Source organism: Emydura macquarii, unplaced genomic scaffold (assembly GCF_026122565.2).
Source record: "Emydura macquarii macquarii isolate MOO-44397 ecotype Brisbane River unplaced genomic scaffold, CSIRO-AGI_Emac_v2 contig_1253, whole genome shotgun sequence".
Taxonomy (NCBI): domain Eukaryota; kingdom Metazoa; phylum Chordata; order Testudines; family Chelidae; genus Emydura; species Emydura macquarii.
The window spans coordinates 47,226,332-47,238,516 of record NW_027131390.1 but is presented as its reverse complement, the minus strand read 5'-3'; the positions used below and the strand labels follow the sequence as shown (position 1 = coordinate 47,238,516).

The window sequence follows — 12,185 nt, the reverse complement described above, 5'->3', positions numbered from 1 at the left end:
GTTTTTGTTTTTCATCACTAACCTTTAGCTTCTCCAAATCTTTGTTCAGAGCGGAGTACAGTTTATTGCTGCCCCATCCGGCTCGGCAGCTGACCAAGTTGTGATCGAAGCATGCAATGAGCTGGGAATAACGCTCATTCACACCAATCTTCGACTGTTCCATCACTGATCCCACCATGGGCTGTCACAGCCGGTCACTGTCACTCGTCCGCCCCAGCATCGGCATAAGCGGTGGCCGTAGCTTCACCGGTTACATCAGGAAACCCAGTCTGCACGCGCGTTAGAGCATCCTCCTGTAGTCGATAAGCAGAGCCTCTGCTGCTGGCTGCAAATAAAAGCAAAAGTTGATACCTGCAAATGAAATTTTCTTTTGAAAATAAATACACGGTTTCTGGCTGTGTTGAGTGTGTAGTCTTATCATCCGAATTCTTTGTGTATTCAGGCCAAGAGGCTTCATTTTACGAGTTAAATTTTATAGCCCAGATTTTACAAATTCATTAAAAAGCTGATGGAACACTATGAAAGTCTGCCTTGCAGCCAGATTTTTAATGAATTGATACAAATCTGTTATAAACTGAAACTGCACAGATTTCTTTTGGGCTGGCAGCTTTCTTCCAATGTATCCAATCCATTATCCTCGTTTTTTGCTGTGAAGATGTAATTGGTCCTGTATCTGAGGCAGTTTCAGGTTCAATGCACCAAATCCCGCTATATGAGTGTTTTGCCAATGGGCAGGGTTGAATTGCTTTCTTAGCGCAAAGGGGAGATACAAGTCCCTGTGAATCTTACATACGTGGTTCTCATACCAAGATATTTCAAGTCAGAGTTTGTACCTAGGCGTCTTGCCTAGAGCTACTTCCATTCTCAGATGTGTATGGTTTGCTTTATGTAGTGCTGAACTGTGATTAGAAAAACAAGTGCAAATCTGAAGTTTAGCAATATGAACAAATCCCGATATGCTGGTGTTTAGCTACTGCCAGCACATTTCAAGGGGTGTGTCTTTGCTTGCATTTATAAAACTTGTTCACTTTTGCCACTGATACAACTGTATTTTGTGAGAGTCATCTCCGCGTTATACATTTCAGGGGTGATCTTCAACTGATGCAAAACATCACCTGCTGCATTTGGCATGGTCGCATGGGTAGGACACTGCCCTTTGAATCATACAACTATAGTGTTAGAAGGGACTGCAAGGGTCATCTAGTCTAACGCCCTGCCACGATGCAGGATTTGTGTCTAAGCTATCTAGAATGAGCTAGTTATCTAGAGTTGAGGTCATAAAGGCATAGATTCCTGGAGTGAGGTCTGGATGGCTATGAATAAACCATCTTGAAAAAGATGCAATAATGGAAATCTAGTTTAAAAGAGAACTAATTTTCTCTCGACCGATCTAAACCTTTCTAATTCTAGTATATTTTAGGTACTTATTTAGCTATTAACAGTATTGGGATAGTGTTCTTTCTTACTTCAACAATTTTACTAGTTGCAAACAATTGAGCTGTCTGAGTGATAGAAATCTGTGAAAATGATTGCTGTGTTTTGCCATATTTCTCATGTCAGAAAGCCAAATTCCATTGTCATTTTATATTTAAGTAAATTCAGAGTAATTCCATTGGCTTGAATAGCGCAACTCCTGTATAGTCGAGAGCAGAATTTGGCACAAGGAATCATGAAGGAAGTTTTCACATTTGGTATTGCCACATAAGTGTTGATCTTGAGATTTTTGCAATGCAGGCACTACAAAGCGAAGGGTATTATTCCTAGTTTAATTCATTGCAATCCAACTGAATTTACTTTAAAAAAATTCCTAAGGGAAAATATTTTTAGATTTGTGGTGATTTTCTGGGTGAATGTAAAATTGAATATCTGATTGTAAAATTGCTCTTTCAGTAAACTCCAGAAACTCTCTTAAGTGGGTGGAGTAGGGATGCATCTTTTCAGCAGTAAATATAAATCAGATTGGTAGGAAACTTAATCGGATCTAGGCAAGACCTGCTGTTTGGTCGCTGTTGCTGGCAAAGAATTGCCACTGAAGTACTTTACTTCAGAACAAATGGGACACTATGAAGTAAGTGAATAAGAGCTATCAATGTGATCAAATTTTAACATTTTCATTCCCTTAACTAACAAGATCACAGCAAAACATTCTTCCAAATATTCCACAGTTGTTACCTGTTTAGAAATAGTTGCCCATGTATTTGCCGTGTTTGTTTTTTAATATATAATTAATTATATATATATATATATATATATAATTATATGGCACCTCAGCAGAAATTCTCCACAATAAGGGAAGACGGATTTATTGTTAATATATTTCTGCTGAGGTGCCATATAATAAAATGATGGAAGGAATTAATTGTATGTATTACAAATAGTAGCTTGAGGTTCCAACTAGGATCACTTTAATTAGCAAGAGTGCCTGAACAAACTGTATTCTGCACTTTGATTTTTAATTTTGCCATATTGGGAATGTAGTTGCAACAGCCCATTTTCAGTAGTATGAATCTATACATTCTTTTAAAACTGAGACAAGTATGTTTTGTACATTTCCATCCCTTGCTAAAATATGAGTGATTAAATTATTCTGCATCAACAGTTCTAAGGAGAGATTAATTAGGATCATTTATAATCTTCCCAAATGCTTACTCTGTATGAGTGGTTTTATAGCTAAGTCACAGGCCTGTTCTCAGGAGACCTAGGTTCATTTCCTACCTGTTTCACTTCCTTTGGGATCCTGGACAAGGCATTTGGATCTCAGTTCAGCAAATATTTAAGCATATGGCTAACTTTAAGCATGTCAGTTGTCCCATTAAAATTGATGAGTAAAACACATGTAATTGGTTAGTCACATATTTAAGTACCTTGGTGGATCAAGGCCCCAAGCGCTGTCTCAGTTTCCCATCTTTAAAACAGAGAGAATACTACTTCCTTTCTCCTATCCTTTGTCTCTTTCATCTAATTACCCCTGCCCTGAAGGTCTCTCAATCACTTTCTTAGTTTGTGTGTACTGACTCTATGGGGTTTGTACTAACTCAGTGGTGCTTTGATCTCCACTAGTGCCTCTTGGTGCTACTGTCATTCAATTAATAAACTATTCCTTGATACTTTCTTTAAGAAAACAAATATTCTCCTATTTTGAACTTTATTGCAGAAAGATAGCTATCCCATCTTGTTTCCAAAGTCAGTGCTATTCCAGTTCAGTGTACACTTTCTTTCCCTGAACCTCACTGCAACCATAATGAAAAATCACTAAATCACACATCTGGTTTGTAAATCTTTTATTAAAAGAGTTGTCTTTCCACAGTAGTAAAGCTTTGGCACTTACAGTATAAAAAATAATCACTGATCATAATTACACCAAATTCCTCTGTCAACTGCATACTAAGTGTCTTCCATACATTTTTTCCCCATATAAAAACACTTGAAGGGTGGAGAACAAAATTGATAAATAACATGAGATACTAAGATACAGTTGGAAAAACTGGATCATTTAGAAAAAATTAGGACTGTGCATATTTTAAATACCACAGTGATGGGGGATGCAGTCCCTAGGTTATTGCTGGCTGCACGCTCAGGTCAAAGCAGAAGCATTCAATGGACTTTCCTTCCTCTAAACATTAGTGTCATTCTCATTAATTTGTTTGTATGTCAAAGGATCCTTCCTCCCCTCCCCCCGAACCACATAATATTTTGATCCCCAACCAATTCACAATTTAGTATCTCTTTTTCAATGAAAATACTGAATGGTATTCAACACGTTGAGCAAAACAAGACAATACACTGCTATCAATCATGAGAAAAGTCTGAAATACGCCAAGACGGATGTTTGGAGAAGCTGTGAGTTGAGCTTAAAGCTGGGAAAGTGACTCCAGAGCGGAAGGCCATTCTTAAAGGTCTGATTTTGCTAGTATCACTCCAGTTTGGATGTTCATCTTGGTAGATACATTTTTGTTGGTGGTGGTGTAAGACTTGCTGGATGTTACTTTCCTTGTCGATGTTGTGTGTCTGCTTGTACATCTAAGGGCATGAAGCACTCAATCGGGCAATTGACATTCTGCTGAGAGGACAGGAAACCAGTTAGTACTCAATACCGTAAAAGACAAGTGCTGGAACATCGTAACTTTGGCCGAGAAATGCAGCCACCCTTCTTGGGATCTGCAGTTGTTTGGATTTCTCACTACAGACCGTTCTGTTGATTTGCCTTAGTATGTGAAGGTTTGGAGAACAATTGGTATTTAGGGCTGAAATTCAGCAAAGTACAGTAGAACCTCGGGAATGGAAGTTGTTCGTAACTCTGAAACGTTCGTAACTCTGAACAAAACGTTCTAGTGGTTCTTTCAAAAGTTTACAATAGAACATTAAACTTAATGCAGCTTTGAAACATTACACAGAAGAAAAATGCTGCTTTCCCTTTATTTTTTTTAGTAGTTTACGTATTTGCTGCTTCTTTTTTTTTTTAATCTCTGTGGCTGCCTGATTGTGTTCTTCTGATTCCAAATGGGGTGTGTGGTTGATTGGTCAGTTCGTAACTTTGAAGGTCTATTGTATTAAAGCAAATACTGAGACTTAAACCTGTGATTAAATCCCATTATAATCAACGTGCTTAAGTTCTTTGCTGAAGAGGGGGAGGTTTGCTGAAATGAGACCTTAAAAGGTTTTGTGTCAGTGGCAGACCAAGAGGTTCTTTCTAATCCAGGATGATGATTAACATGAGTTGTATGTAACATATGCTTCCCCCCCCTCCTCCCCCCCGGGCAAGACTCGTAATGAATGGAAATGAGGTCTCTATACATACGGTATTTGTGCTCTGGTGGTATCTCTGTGAAAACTGTGTATAGGAATGACCAGTAGACCCTTCAGGGGCCGTCTCAACACCAGGTCTGCGGCAGTTGTCACAGCGCCAGCCCTGGAGAGAAACACACACAGCCGTCAGCTACTGTTTTTAAAGATCTTCATCCTTGGGGAAACTGTGCTGAAATCGAAGCTACCCTTTTGACACCCGTGCTGCAGTGAGGGGTCACCCCTCCCCCAGAAAGTAGAAGATGGTGAAAGTTAAAGTAGGGACTGGTCTGCTTTACCTTCCTCCTTATGCATTCCCATTTGCTGCTTCCCTTGCTACAGGCCTCTCTTTGGGCTGTGTGCGCTGCCAAGGTGGCCACCCTTTGATTCACAGGTAAGGGGGAGGTGTAGTTCCACACGGGTAAAGGGTAAATAAGTCTGCAACAGGTGTTCGGAGACTTTTCCATACTGCGGGCTGCATTTCAACAGTGAGATTGTTTCACGAACACCTTCTCCCCCACTTGCTATTGTATGGCCCACTCCCCAGCCCGCTGTGTGAGCACATAAATTTCCACGCAGCAACTACAGCAATTGCTTAGATAGGAAAAAAAGTGTCAGGAAAGTAATTCAGCAGCTGGAAAGGTGGAGGAGCTTAGTATGCTGTGACCAGACCCATCTTCAGAGACCAGTAATGGCCTATGGGCCGAGTTGGAGAACCTCTAGTTGGTGTACTGGACGTGTTTTTAAAACAAACGTGGGAGAGGCACAAAGGAAACTGACTTTTCTGGAGATTTCACCTCTGATGTTGTGGTGAAAGGGCCGTTCCAAGTTTGTGTTTATTTCAGAGGTGGTAAATCCTGTGACAGCATTCCCTGATGATGTAACTGCTGACTCAGCCCTAAACTTCTAAAGTTTTAGCAAGCTATTAATAAAATGTCACATTTCCCACCCCATCACCTCAAGCCTGGGTTTCCCAACAGCGTGCCTCATCACAGTGGTATTAGCATTCCAGATGTGTCCTGCCTACCTGCTGTCCTCCATAGCAAGTACAGGAGCAGATGGCTCCAAGGTACTCTTTCTGCCACTGTTCTCCTACGTGGTACATCTTCCCATCATCATAGCACGTTGCCTCATCTGCAGAGAATCGAAGGAGGAAGCAAGATTCTGTCTCATGGTCTATATTTACTTTTAAATATTAAGATCTGGAGCACTAGAGCAAGAACCCAGGAGTCAGAGCTCCCCTGTCCCAGTTCTGCCAGTGACTCATTGACTGGCTTTGGGTAAATCAATTGATTTAAAGGCCTCAGTTTACTCATCATCTGCAAAATAAGGGTGATGTTTATCTGCCTTAGAGGGGTGTTGAGGCTCAATGCATGTTTGCTAAGTGCTCGGATCTTCAAGTGAAAGGCCACATAACGTATACCCACTTAACGTAGTGTTCTAATGTTTGTAGAGGTTGATTAGCCTGCTACTGCCTTGTCTAACAGAGAAGCATAGGCAGTCAGTATAATAGGTGGGGGAAGGCTTAGCCTTCCCAAACCCGCACTCCAGCCTGGGGCCCCGCCCCCTCCGAGTAAAACAGGCACATTTATGTTGCACTCTTTTAGCTGCATTTAGGTTCCACCCACTCTGTGCCACAATGATGAGATTCTATTAGCACAGGTAAGATGAGAGTTAACTTGAATGTACAGCATAAAAGGACGTACGAGGGTCACACTTGAATTCTCCCTTTCCGTTCCCAAGACACGTGCAGCTCATCATCTGGCCATTCTCGCCCTGCCGGTCCCACTTCTCACCAATCTTGTAGTTCACCCCATTATCGTGGCACCATTCTGAATGAACCAGAGGAACAACAATCAGGTGGTTAATTTATACGTTCTTTAAGGGGTGGAGAAGTCATCTGAAGCCTCATGGTCCAACCAAAGGGGAGGAGAGAGAAATCCATTGACCTCCATGTGCGCTCCAAGAAGAAATCGACTGCTGGTGTAAATGGACACAACTCTATGGATGTGTCCAGAGCTGCATTTCCTTTTCCCAGAACTTGATGCAAGACTAGAACTTTGAATCAGGGAGGGCCATTTTAGACGTGGGTAAAGGTAGAAAAGCCTCTTAAGGAGGAAATGGGTGGGGAAAGAAATAAACGATGTCATTTGTAGGGGTGGAGGTAGGAATCCCTGGAACTACATAAAAAGGAAGCTTAAACAGACACAGGGAGGGGGCAATCCACTGAATACTAATCTTTTTTTAAAGAGCCAATAATAGAGTATAATCATTTCACACCGCTAATGGGAAAATAACAAACTTTGTGTACCACATGATGAAATATAATGATTGGACCTGTGAACAAATGTTTGCCTTGTAGCAATTACTTTCAAAGCTATATACACACTATAGAAATTCCTTCTTTGCTTTGCTTGCTTTGTAATACAAAAAGCATCATTTACATCAGTTAGATACTTGCCCTATAGAACCACTTAATCACATTGATATTGTTTCATCCTCTACCCTTCATCTGAATTTTGTCTACTTAAGACCTGCTCCTGCAAAACTCAAACTAAATGCTACTGCAGTAGTGCGGTCTGTCTGGCAATGCTGATTGCCGTAAGTCTCCACAGTTAACGAAAGTTTTCCATCATTCAATGACACAAAACATTACTATGTACTAGAGTGTACATTTATTGGCTCCACGTTTGGGTCAGACTGAATCTGCCAAACACGCCATTAGTGCTAATTATACATGGAGCTGAGAGGTGTGCTTGGACGGACAAAAGCAAGCTACTCACTAGATGAATCGCATCGGAAATGACCGTTGCCAAAGCCTAAACACTGGCACCAGAGTTTAAAGCCAGTTTCAGACAATCGCTCCCATTCCTCGCCTATGGAGTAGAAGGAGCCAGTGTAGGTATCATAACATGTGTCGTCGGTTGGCTGGTTCACCCCTTCAGACACTGGAAAGGAGAGAGAACAGGCAGGTGTCAGATACAGGGATATAAACCTCGAAAGAGAAGCACAGTCGTAATGGAATGCATCTTCTGAGTAGGCCGAGCATCTGCTCGGCGGCATTGTCAGCGTAACAGCAGCCCTAGGATTTATTTTATGGTTGCATTGGGCAGCGCGCAGTAAAGCGATGATAACCGGAGAGGTGAAAGTTATTTTCATTTTTGACCTGCCAGCTTTCAAGTGAGCACACGTTTTGCATTCAGTCCTGGAGTGCAGCAATCTGATGGTCCCACCTTTACCGAGAAACGTGCCACGCTGGCCCGGAGCAGCAGGAATTTGGACTCTATGAGGCAGAGTTTGGGAGTGACAAATTTCAGGCGTGCTGGGGCTCGAGCTAACCTCATGCACAGACTGAAACCCCAGGTGATAAGAGGAGACGTGGGGATGTCTGGCTGGCTAATGCTTCGATGCAGAGATTTTCCCCCCTTAGGAAACCAATAGCTGAGATTGGTGTCTCATCAGCCAGATGCTTGACAGCCTGTGTCAGGTGAGTTAGTGGTCTCAGTTCAGATCCTGGCAGACCTATGTCCACACCACCAACACCGTCGTTGGGATTAGAGGCGGCGGCAGTGGTGGGAAGTTTTGAACTGCACTGCTGGACATATTCTATAGAGAGAGTGACTATCAATCTGGTACCTTTCCTTAGCTCTTAAATTGCTTTCAGTTTATTTTTTTAAAAGACCAGGAAATAACAGAAAGGGGAGGAGAAAAAACAAAAAAAAATTGTTGGCCTGATTCTAAGATGCCAGAGCCTGGATCCCAAAAAAGTTGGCATGTCCCCTGGGGTTCCTAGCTATGGAAGGTGCTGCACCCCCTCCCCAGGAGCAAGTGGCCTTATGTCCGGAGTCGGCCTCTGCCCAGCCGGTTCGCCCATATACAGCCGGGGGATTTACAGCCAGCAGAGGTGTTGGTTACACCGCAGTTGTCAGGCAGAGAGATACTGACTGGACCCTATGGCCCAACGACAACCTCCTGGCAGGCAACTTTGTTAACCATCCATTGGTCACTGGAGAGAAAGTGGGGAGGAGGAGGATATGCAATCTGAGTAACCCCTTCCTCGTGCTAGATACGTTATTTTGGTACCAGTAATTTGATTTTGGGTGGGAATGTTGGCCAAGACACTGGCATCATCACATGTTCTCTCTGAGAAGAGCCCTAGAATCTCTGACTTCCGCTAGGACCCTCTTGCTCACCAACCAAAGTTGGTCCTCACCCACCTCATCTCTCCATGCACGTGCAGGCAGTAGATTAGGATATCTCTAAGTCAGTGTACTGCATAGTTAACTGTGCCACAAAACCAGAAAGAATTGTTTCTGAAGTGTCCAGTGTAAACAAGGTGAACGTATCCCACTTATGTATTGCACTGCAGCACAGTGAGTGCCCAGCAAGATCCATGCTGTGGGAAAGAGAGAGAAAATGTGCAAAGCAAGGTTTTGCCCAGACTCTTTAGCTTTAACCTACCAGCATTGCCCACTGTGACAACCTCCTCCAGAACTTTGTGTCTCCTACGATCTTTCAGTGCCTCCACTATGATGTTGTAGGTGGCCCCTCTAGTAAGGCCAGTCAGCGTAGCAGTAGAGGATGTTCCAGGAACTCTGAACTGCAATTACAATAAAGCCAGCGTCACCAAAATATTGGCTTTAGATGGAGCATGCTTTTCGGGCTGCAGGCTGTTCAGGGTAAGGCTGGTGTCTTCAGATGCGATGGGATAGTGCCTAGCAAAATGGGGCCAGTCCTGTGCATCCCAGAGTTCCCAACACATATCAGCGAATTCAGCCTCCATGTACCATGGGGAGGTAGGGGGTTACTACTATCTTTGGTTTAGAGAAAAAGGAAGGGATGTGCCCCAGATCACCCAGGAAATCTTCAGTAGAACAGGAACAGAACCCAAATTTCCGAAATTCCATTGTTTTACTTTAGCTATAAGACCATCTTTAGATTGGCAATATTAACTTGTCTGCCTCATTGTACTATTGTAGTGGTTCTCAACCAGGAGTACGCGTACTCCTGGGGGTATGCAAAAGTCTTCTGGGAGGCACATCAACTCATCTAGATATTTGCCTAGTTTTACAACAGGCTACGTAAAAAGCACAAGCAAAATCAGTACAAACTAAAATTTCATACAGACAATGACTTGTTTATACTGCTCTATATACTATACACTGAAATTTAAGTACAATATTTATATTCCAATTGGTTTGTTTTATAATTATATAGTAAAAATGAGAAAGTAAGCCATTTTTAAGTAATTGTGTGCTGCCACTTTTTTGTATTTTTATGTCTGATTTTGTAAGCAAGTAGATTTTAAGTGAGGTGAAACTTGGGGTACTCAAGACAAATCAGACTCCAGAAAGGGGTACACTAGTCTGGAAAGGTTGAGAACCACTGTACTACCAAATTTCAGAATATCATAGAAATGTAGGCCTGGAAGGAATCTCAGTAAGTCATCTAGTCCAGTCCCCTGCCCCGAGGCAGGTCTAAGTATTATCTAGACCATCCCTGACAGGTGTTTGTCTCACCTGTTCTTAAAACCCTACAATGATGGAGATTCCACAACCTTATATAGGTCTCTTCTGAAGCACTTTGATAGGGTAAAAGCCCCTAACATCTCCTTCACTGTATTAGCATTATGGAAAAGTCAGTGCAAACAGTCTCAGGGTCTTTCTGTTTTAATCAATGTACCCTCTATTTCCCTCAGGCATGGAGCCACCCTCAGCGTCCTGCCCTCAGCCCTGCAGGGCTCTTAATGCTACACTGTGAAGTGGCATGCAGAAAGTACCTAAGATGGATGCAAATATAAGCAAAATCTCACTCTTAAGGTTCCACCAACTCTACAATGCAACCGTGGGAAGCTAGAATCCCACAGTCATTTCTCCTTAAACGTCCAGGGACTGCTGTCATCAAGCCCAACATAGCTGCAGAATTTCCAGTGCCTCTGAGAAAAAACAGTTAATTACCTGTAAAGGCTCTTCTTCGGTGCCGACTGGTTGGCATGAGATGACGTACTCAGTGCTCTCCAGCAGGGGTCTCCAAGAGATGGTTGTCTGAGAAAGAGCTTCCTGGCCTGTAGTGTGATTACGCCGGGGCCCTAGTGAGTGAGGGAACGAAGGCTGAGCCAAGTCCACTCTCTGTATTGGGTACCTGTTACCAAGGTCGATCTCTTCGTCCACATCTGGGGGCTGTGGTCTTGGTCGGTACTTAATGGGGGTGGCAGTGGTGGGAGCGGTGGTCCTTCTAAAACCATGTTCCTCAAAGAAGACTTGCTGTCCTTGGTTTCCTAGTGTGTGCTGGCCACTGGTGCCTGGAAGTTGGATACCATTTCCATTGTCAAACCTGTTTGTGAAGTAAGGAGTCCTCTCCACCGTGGAAGGTACATCCAGAATCTCCGGTCCGCCTTGGTTGGGGTGCGGCAGCGTTACCAGCTGGGGAAGCTCGTCTAGCCAAAGAAAGGTTAGAAGCAATAAAGCAAAGCGCCTTAAGCCCCAGCATTAGTTGTGATAAACTAGGCAACTACAGTGCATGTTGTAAACTGCTCAAAGCAACTAAGTGTTAGCAACTCTTCCAAGAGTACAGCAAACTGTTTAAGACCTCTCTTGATTATTCTACGGTGGCTATTTAAAAAAAATATATATTTTGAAGTGTGGGAAAGGTTAGAAAAAAAGTTTGATTTTCATACTATTGAGCTAAAGCTATGATCACTGCACCCCAGAAAAGCCACCAGTGTGTAAATTAAGAAAACAAGATGTGATTTAAATTGACATTCATGGTCTATTGATTGAAGAAAACATTGGGCATGTGCTAAGGGAGCTGCTCTTATGCTATGCAGGTCTCCAGCTGGCTGGCAGAGATTTTACTTGCGGCACTCTCCTGGCAGTCTCACAGATTGGACACAAGTCAGACAAATTGAAAAGCATCAAGCGTACATCAAATGAACAGCTTCAGTCTACATGGGCTTCTCCCACTGAACCCATCACAAGCTAGAAGGAAATGTGAGTGTTAGCCTTCACTTAATAATAGTTTAGGTACACAGGAAAAAACAAACTGGATGCAATCTCATGTCCTCAGCATCTGAGCACACTGAAATGAGCTTTGCGTTGTTTGGTAGATCACCTCCTCCGTTGTAGAACCCCCTGCTTATGAAAACGTACCCCTCTTTTTATGGAAGAAAAAGAAAACGAAGGAAGAATGCTACTTTCTACAAGTAGCCTGTCACTTAGGGAAAGCTTGTGTTTGATTAAAATATCCCTTTCACTGGTGTATGTTGTTAAGCTATGTTATAACATTAGCCCTGTGGAGAAGACGACATTACCACAGGGCTGAGACTTGGTCTACGCTGCCAGCGAAATTCGGCAGCAGTCGACAGAAGATACGCAAGCTACGAAGAGTAGCTTGCATATCTCCCG

At 42.8% G+C, this 12,185-nt stretch overlaps 2 protein-coding genes across 5 annotated transcripts in view; one reads left to right on the top strand and one right to left on the bottom strand.

The window, feature by feature from the left end:
* The window catches only part of ATIC (5-aminoimidazole-4-carboxamide ribonucleotide formyltransferase/IMP cyclohydrolase), a 28,656-nt gene extending 28,260 nt beyond the window's left edge, over positions 1-396 (top strand). For both annotated transcript variants that reach the window (XM_067548705.1, XM_067548706.1), the window contains exon 16: positions 50-396. In XM_067548705.1, the coding sequence (XP_067404806.1) occupies positions 50-169 (120 nt within the window). In that variant the 3' untranslated portion in view covers positions 170-396. The remainder of the gene's footprint in view (positions 1-49) is intronic.
* Positions 397-3,266: 2,870 nt separating this feature from the next.
* The window catches only part of FN1 (fibronectin 1), a 71,412-nt gene continuing 62,493 nt past the window's right edge, over positions 3,267-12,185 (bottom strand). For all 3 annotated transcript variants that reach the window (XM_067548702.1, XM_067548703.1, XM_067548704.1), the window contains 7 exons: positions 10,740-11,218; positions 9,244-9,382; positions 7,566-7,730; positions 6,489-6,614; positions 5,810-5,916; positions 4,799-4,909; positions 3,267-4,057 (listed from right to left, as the gene is read on the bottom strand). In XM_067548702.1, the coding sequence (XP_067404803.1) occupies positions 3,983-4,057; positions 4,799-4,909; positions 5,810-5,916; positions 6,489-6,614; positions 7,566-7,730; positions 9,244-9,382; positions 10,740-11,218 (1,202 nt within the window). In that variant the 3' untranslated portion in view covers positions 3,267-3,982. The remainder of the gene's footprint in view (positions 4,058-4,798; positions 4,910-5,809; positions 5,917-6,488; positions 6,615-7,565; positions 7,731-9,243; positions 9,383-10,739; positions 11,219-12,185) is intronic.